Raw genomic sequence first — 8,483 nt, 5'->3', positions numbered from 1 at the left:
GAGAGTATGAACAGATTAAACAAGTAAATCACACAAGAGAATTGTTAACCCAGTTCGGTGCAACGTCACCTACATCTGGGGGCTACCAAGCCAGGGAGGAAATCCACTAAAATAGTGTTAGTTTGAAGATCTAACAGCCACTGTTTACAACCTTCTCACCTAACCACTACCCGTGCAACCTCTACCTAAGAGCCACTCTTAGATATGAGAACCCCTCTCACTCCCTCTCAATCACTCTCCCGTGTTTACAAATGAATCAAAGACACACCAGAGATTGCTCTCTGAACAAAAGAGATCAACTCTACACACTCAGGTCCGACACTTGATGTTAGAGTAACATCAAGGTGGCTCACAAAACACTCAAGTCCCAAAAACTCACAAAATAACTTTTCAATCTCGGACTTAGTACAGAACTCGTGCAGCCTCCATGTTTTTATAGCAGTGTGTGTATCTGGGCTGCAACAACTTGTGCTGGATGAGATCTATCATTCTTCTGAAAAAAAATCTGCACTTAAAGATCTAAAAGATACAGTTTGATCTTTTAGTTTTTATCTTTAATCTTTATTCCCTGAACGAACTCTTCTAGTTTGTAATTCGAACTTTAATTATCTTTTAATTCGTTCCTAAAGATAGATCATCTTATCTGCTGCTAACTGCACAATAATCTGTTAAAGATATAACAGATTTATGTGTCCAGTATTTTCGGGCAGGATGTCCTGGACATTGTATCCGACATCGTGGATCCTGCATTGTGCATTGTGCAGCAACTCCAGTATTTTCGGGCAGGATGTCCTGGACATTGTATCCGACATCGTGAATCCTGCAGCTTCAATTCTTCATTTGACATTTCATCTTGCCTTGTGCATTGTGCAGCCCGATCTGATTCCTTGACATAACGTTGGACATCATGTGCAGCAACTCCAGCTTTCCTTCATTGTCTAAGTGCTTATGTTTTAACAAAATCTTAGCCAATCTTTTAAAACTCAGTAGAGCTAAGCACTAACACCCCAGAAATCAAAAACTTTTACCTCGATGATATTTTGCAGAGGCATCTCATTTCTCCTTGATATGCTTCCTGTCCTCTGGCATTGGTCACATTGAGTTACATTCTTATGTGCATCCTTGAAAATTGAAGGCCAAAAGAAACCCGATTGCAAAACCTTTGTTGTTGTTTTGTCCCCACTATAGTGACCCCCACATGGAGAGTTATGGCAATGCCACAGTATGCTTCTAGACTCCTCCTTGGTCACACATCTTCTCAGTAAATTATCAACTCCAATTTTGAACAAATGAGGGTCATCCCAAATATAGAAGCAAGCATCATGCATGATTTTTTTTTTCTGCTGCCAATTAAGATCCTTAGGAAGGATTCCTGCAGCCTTATAATTAGCAAGGTCAGCAAACCATGGTCTCTCATTTACAACCAGCAGCAATTCATTTGAGAACTCATCACGGATTTCTAGTTCCTTCAGTGTGACTTCTTCATTAACTAGTCTTGATAGGTGGTCAGCTACCAAATTTTCTAATCCCTTATTGTCTTTAATGACTAGATCAAATTCTTGAAGCAACAAGATCCATCTAATTAGCCTTGGCTTAGAGTCCGCCTTTGTTAGCATATACTTGATAGTTGCATGATCTGTATACACAATGACTTTTGATCCCACCAAGTATGATCGAAATTTCTCCAGTGCATAAATTATGGCAAGCATTTCTTTCTCAGTAGTAGCATAATTCAATTGAGCATCATTCAAGACCTTGCTTGCATAGTAAATGGAAAGAAATACCCTGTCTTTTCTCTATCCCAGCACCGCACACTGCATAATCGCTTGCATCACACATTAGCTTAAATTCCTAACTCCAATCTGGTGCTGTAATCACAGGAGCAGATACTAGTTTGGCTTTTAGAGTGTTGGATGCCCTTAAGCACTCTTCATCAAATAAAAACAAAACATCCTTGTTGAGTAGGTTACTCAGTGGCTTGGCAATCTTTGAAAAGTCCTTAATGAATCGCCGATAGAATCCAGCATGTCCTAAAAAACTCCTTACTCCTTTTACATTGATCGGTGGAGGCAATTTCTCAATAACATCGATCTTGGCCTTGTCCACCTCAATTCCCTTGAAAGAAATCTTGTGCCCCAAAATGATCCCTTCTTGGACCATAAAATGGCATTTCTCCCAGTTGAGTAATAGATTTGTCTCCTCATAACGTTGTAATACCAGCTCCAAGTTAGTCAGACAGCAATCAAATGATGATCCAAACACTGAAAAGCCATCCATGAATACTTCAATACATTTCTCTACCATATCAACAAACATCGCCATCATGCATCTCTGGAATGTAGCTGGTGCGTTGCACAGCCCAAAGGGCATTCTTCTATAAGCAAATACGCCAAATGGGAAAGTGAATGCAGTCTTTTCTTGATCATTGGGCTCAACAACAATTTGATTGTACCCTGAATAGCCATCCAAGAAATAGTGTAATGATTGTCTAGCCAATCGCTCAAGCATATAATCCATAAATGGAAGAGGGAAATGATCTTTTCTTGTTGCATCATTTAGCTTTCTATAATCAATGCACATGTGCTAGCCTGTGACTGTTCTTGTTGGGATAAGATCGTTCTTCTCATTTCTCACCATAGTCATTCCACCCTTCTTAGGAACTACTTGCATTGGACTCACCCAAGCACTATTAGAAATCGGATAAATGAGTCCTACCTCCATCAACATGAGAACCTCTTTACACACCTCTTCCTTCATCGAAGGATTGAGCCTTTGTTGTGGCTGTCTTACTGGCTTGTACTCAGCTTCCATCATGATCTTATGCATACAATATGAAGGGTTGATTCCCTTGAGGTCGGATATATGCCATGCAATATCAGCCCTATGTTTCTTCAGGATTTCCACTAATCGAGATTCCTCCTCATGAGACAAGGAGTTGCTGATCACAATCGGTTTTGCTTCATTGTCCTCCAAAAATACATACTTCAAATGCTCTAGAAGGACCTTCAAATCCACCTTGGCTTTCTGTGCATGAGGGTCTTTCTTTAGCTCTTCAAATGAATATTCCTCTGATGGGCTTACTTTTAAGCCATCCAACTCTTCTAGACACTTTCTCAAATCTTTCTCTTCCTCTTTTGTGAGACAATCAATGGCATTTATCAGTGCTTTTTCCAATAGAGATTGAGATGTCATACCTTGAACCACCATGGCAACTCCATGCTTAACTGCTTCCACCTTGAAACATGCCCTGTGGTCATTTGGATGCTTGATTGTGTCGAATAGGTTAAAGGTAACCTTCTGATCATCAACACTCATTTCCAAGTTACCGTTGCCCACATCAACTACACATTTCGCTGTCAACATGAAGGGACGGCCTAAAATCAATGGAATGTCTGCATCCTCTTCAATGTCCATTATGAAAAAATCTACAGGAAATGTAAATTGACGGACTTTGACTAACACATCCTCCACAATGCCATAAGGTCGTGTGATTGAGCGGTCTGCAAGCTAAAGTGTCATTCTTGTGGGTGCAATTTCCAAATTCCCAATTCTTCTACACATAGAAAGTGGCATCAAATTGATGCTAGCTCCCAAATCAATCAGTGTTTTTCCCACTGACACAACCCCTATTGAACATGGAATAGTTACACTTCCTAGATCCTTGAACTTTGGTGGTAGAATTCTTTGAATAACAACACTACAATTTCCTTCCACCACTATACTTTCATTATTGATATATTTGCTCTTTTTGGTCAGGAGATCCTTCAAGAACTTAGTATAAAGTGGCATTTGCTACAAGGCTTCTCCAAAAGGGAATGTAATCTCCAGCTTCTTGAAAATATCATGGAAGCGAGCAAAGTATCGCTCCTTGTCCTTCTTTGATGGCACCAAAGGGTATGGAGCCTCCTTAACCGTGTTGGGGATTGCCTCTCTCTTTCACTCTCTAACCTACTCATTTTTGGTCCTCCTTTCTCCAGTCTCTTTTCTCTCCACTCTTTCGATCTCTCTCTTTTTTTTTTCTTCATTTTATGTTTCCTCATTCTCACTTATTTCTTTTTCTTTCATTTGTTCTCCTTCTCCCTCCTGTTTTTCCTCTGCTTCTAGCTCTCCTTCACTGTTTTTACTCTCATCATCCACAAGCACTCTTCCTTGACTTCTAGTGATCACAGCCTTACATTCCTCCTTTGGGTTTTTCTCAGTGTTTGCTCTAAAATTTCTTAAGGAATTTTCTGCTTACTGTTTAGCCAGTTGTCCCACTTGAATTTCCAGATTCTTGATTGTTGACTCTGTGCTCTTATGATTGGACATTGAAACCTGCAGGAATTGAGTCAGTGTGTCTTCTAATTTGGTGGTCCACTCATATAGATTAGGCCCTTGATGGGGAGACCGATTAGAAGAACCTCCTTGGTCTTTGTTAAACTGATTTCTAGGGTGTGACCGCCAACCTTGACCTTGATTCTGAGAAAAGTTTCCTCCCTGCTGATATCCTGCAAAACCTCCTAGATGAAATCCTTGCCTATTCTGATTTGCCATATAATTAACTTCTTTGGATGTATCATCTTGAGTCATACAGCCACCAGACTCATGAGCTTCTCCGCATATACTGCAACCTCCAATTTGCATAATTGTTGAATGAGTAGGTTGAGCTGCCTGCAACTGTGTTGGCAATTTGCTTAAAGTCTCTGTGAGTGATTAAAGTTGTTTAGCTAACAGTTTATTCTGCATCAGCAAAGCATCCTGTGATGTGAGCTCTAATAAACTTCTTTTTATGGGAATGTGCGTTCTATCACGCAAGATGGCATGGTCACTGGCTTCCATGTTCTCAATCAGTTCCATTGCTTCCTTAGGGGTCTTCAATTTTATCTTTCCTCCAGCTGAAGCATCCAACAATTGTTTAGATTGGGGGTGCAGACCATCAATGAATATATTAAACCGAATAGGCTCAGTCAACCCATGAGTTGGAGTCAACCAAAGCAAACCACGAAAGCGCTCCAAGGCTTCACTTAAAGATTCATTAGGGAACTGATGGAATGAGGAAATCGCTGCCTTTCCTTCAGCTGTCTTCAATTCAGGAAAATACTTCTTCAAGAATTTCTCAACCACCTCTTCCCAAGTCTTCAAACTATTTCCTTTAAATGACTGTAGCCATCTCTTGGCTTCACCAGCTAAAGGAAATGAAAATAAATTCAGTCTGATGGCATCTTCCGGAACTCCTGCTATCTTGACAGTGTTGCATATCTCAATGTATGTGGCTAAATGAGCATAGGGGTCTTCATTTGGCAAACCATGAAAGAGGTTTCCTTGAATGATCTGAATTAAGGAATGCAGGTATAAAATGTTTGTTACTTGAACTTCTGGCCATGCTATACTAGTGATTAACTGCGGCATAGTAGAACTAGAATAATCTTCAAGAGTGACCCTTGGTGGTTGATCTTCTGCCATTATGTTTGCTTCAGATGCACCAACGTTAGTTTCTCTCAACTCAGTAGGGAATGATGAAGAAGATTCAGATGACAGAATTCTCTCGCCACTGAGGTTAACTGTCTTATCCTATAACTTTCTTATTTTCTCTTTTGCGTTGTTTTTTCTACAAGTAGCTTCAATCTCCAAGTCCAATGGAGATAAGTCCCCTGCTGGAGTTTTACCTCGCATACAAGAAGCAAGCTACTACAGAGTAGTTAACCAAGACAAGAGATTAAATCAAATTGAAAATAGTTGACAGTATAAAAATAATTAATGAATAAAGAATAATTATTTCCAAACTGTAACATACACACCAAGTAAAAAGAAATTCACCAGCAACGATGCCAAAAACTTGTTCAAAATCAATTGTCAAGTGTACCAATTTGCACAAGTAGTAATTAAAACGGTAAGTCCGAGTATCGTGTCCACAGAGAATTTGTTATACTTAGATGCTGCATATTCAGTTTGTAACAATTTCAATTGCAATAAAATAAATTAGAGGAACTCATTCATGTTTCAATTTCTTGAATTAGTTTTTTGAAATTTAAAACGCATAACAAGACAAACACAGAGCTATATAATCGAACAAATATCAAGATGAAAACGTTGGGGAGTATTCTACTGAACTTTCTCTTGACGTAACTAAATAAGTTTTTCTCTATTTAATATTACTCTAATGTTCTTGCACCGTTAAATTACTCTAACCGTAATTCCTCACATGAAAGAGCCTAACCCTCCTAGTTTCGTTCTTGATTCCTTAACAAACTCATTCTAAGCGAGTTGCACAATGCACAAGATGCAATATTTACTAGATTACTGCACATTATTCCTAGAAATACAAACTTCTAGTTGCTCTACCAAGTTCTAAGGACTTTAAGCATTTTCCAATACTCAAAACCTAACAAAGCATATAAATGGGTAATCAAGCCATAAATATCTAAAATAAACACAGATAGAAGCAGAGAACACTAGCAATAACATTAAATAGATAGTTAGAAGTTTTACATCAAGAGTGCTCAGTAGAAAAACTCCCCAACAATGAAGTGTTTAGCCCTCCATTAGCAAGGAGGGCTTAATACAAGGGTGAAAATGATGTAGGAATGAAAGAAAATGGTAAAGATGTGAAGAAAATATCTTCTCTTCAGCCTTGGTGCCTTCTTCCTTCTTTCACATGTTGCTTTTCTCCTCATTTCCCTTCCTTTCTCAATATTTTAAAGACTTTTGGGTTTCTTAGCTTACGAAGGCACGCTCAACGAGCATGTCTCACTGAGCGAGAGTTAGTGGTTGTGCGCTAAGCGGGCTTGGACGCGCTAAGCGTGAGAAGAGACAACGTCCTCGCTAGGCGGGCTGGCTGCGCGCTAAGTTTGCTGCTCTTTGGCTCAACATTCTCTAGGGTTTTGTACTCGCTTAGCGAGCTGACTTCCTCACTAAGCGGTTGAGCCTTGCTTAGCCAATCCTCCTCGTTGAGCGATCCCTTCTTCAGCAACATTTCAAAATCTTCTCTTCTTTAGCCTAAAAATCTAATTAAGTTCAACATTAGTCATCAAAAATGGAGTTTGCACTGTATAAATTCACACAAGAATAAATTATTTACAAATCTCGCAAAAGAAACCATAAATTAGAGGTACATTGCTACTTTTTCTCCTATTTTTAATGCATTTAATACTCATGAATAGCAATTAACAGAATGCCTCTATGTATGGATTCCTCGAGCCACAATCCATACAGAGATTTGAGAAATCATAATTTGAATAAGAAGATTATATTAAAAAATGGATGTAGAATTCACGGAGATATGTCTACCTAGGAGCCTACTTGAATGGGTAAGTAAAACTAAACAAATCAATTTAAATCATGTATGCACTATAATAACTAAATTTTCTCCAATGCAGTGCACATTGGCAAATGGTCGCTATGTCCTAAGGACAATGCTGCCATATGGTTTTGTTCCTTGCACAATAGGCCCGACAACTGCTTGAAAGGAATTATTAATAGGTCAGTTATATTTTATAATACATTTACTTTATCATTAGTATTTGACATCAATATTTTAATTGTATAATACACATGCATGTCTCTCTTGATCAGTGCTTTGAAGGGATTCAACGATAGTCAAGGAAGTAAATCCAAGGTTATTACTAGATGGATTCTAGTTAAAGTAAGTCATTTAAACAATGTTTGATGCCTTTAAAATTAAATTTTATTACCCTATACACTAATTTTTGGTTAACTTTGAATATCTAAATATCCTATTCAATTTAGTGTAATAAGCAAAAAGTAAGCATTGAGTACAGGTACTACGTAGTGCATTGGATGTCAACGATAGTCCTAGGAGGTTTCGAGGATAATTGGAAAATGGTAATTGTTTACTTCAAAAATAATTCAATTTGTTATAATTGCAATTATTTATACATATTAACTTATGTTTTATTATATCATGCAGTATTTTGCTGATCCAAGAGCATTGGAACTAGAGACAATGAAGGTAATTCGCATTCAATGGGCAAGATATTATCTAAAAGTTAAAAATGAAACACTAGGTGTTTGAATAATTTTACAATTATAGAGTTATGTTAATTTAGATTAGGTTACAAATGGTTTTATGTATTGACATTATTGTTTTCATTACATTAAATATTTATTTTAATTGATAATAATTATTCAATTATTATGGACAAAATTTGAACTGCTTGGTCTGGAGTGGTTCTACTTTTCAATTTGCAGTTTTGGGGTAATTAAATAACAGACAAGATATTTAAAAAAAGCAGAAAACAACATCGATTCTTCAAAAATTGATGTTTTCGTGTGTTCACAAAACATCGATTCTTCGAAAAACCAATGTTCACCAAAAAAGCAACATTGGTTTTTCTAAAAGCCGATGTTGATGCGCATTTACAACATTGATCTTACGAAAAACTAATACTGTCAATGAAGCACAACATCGATCTTTCTTAGAACCGATGTTGGTTTTTACATAGTTTACATTTTTTTGTTTATTTCTAATGATATAACACCGGTTT

General features: G+C 37.7%; 1 protein-coding gene across 1 annotated transcript; it reads right to left on the bottom strand.

The window, feature by feature from the left end:
• Window positions 1–4,233: 4,233 nt before the first annotated feature.
• LOC102665737 (uncharacterized) lies at window positions 4,234–5,442 on the bottom strand. Its single transcript, XM_006589856.1, has 2 exons — window positions 4,791–5,442; window positions 4,234–4,682 (listed from the first exon to the last, which is right to left on the bottom strand). The coding sequence occupies exons 1-2, from the start codon at window positions 5,440–5,442 to the stop codon at window positions 4,234–4,236; spliced, it is 1,101 nt and encodes a 366-aa protein (XP_006589919.1).
• Between the last annotated feature and the right edge of the window lie 3,041 nt (window positions 5,443–8,483).

This window comes from Glycine max, chromosome 10 (assembly GCF_000004515.6).
Source record: "Glycine max cultivar Williams 82 chromosome 10, Glycine_max_v4.0, whole genome shotgun sequence".
NCBI classification, from domain to species: domain Eukaryota; kingdom Viridiplantae; phylum Streptophyta; class Magnoliopsida; order Fabales; family Fabaceae; genus Glycine; species Glycine max.
This window is presented reverse-complemented; position numbering and strand designations above follow the sequence as displayed.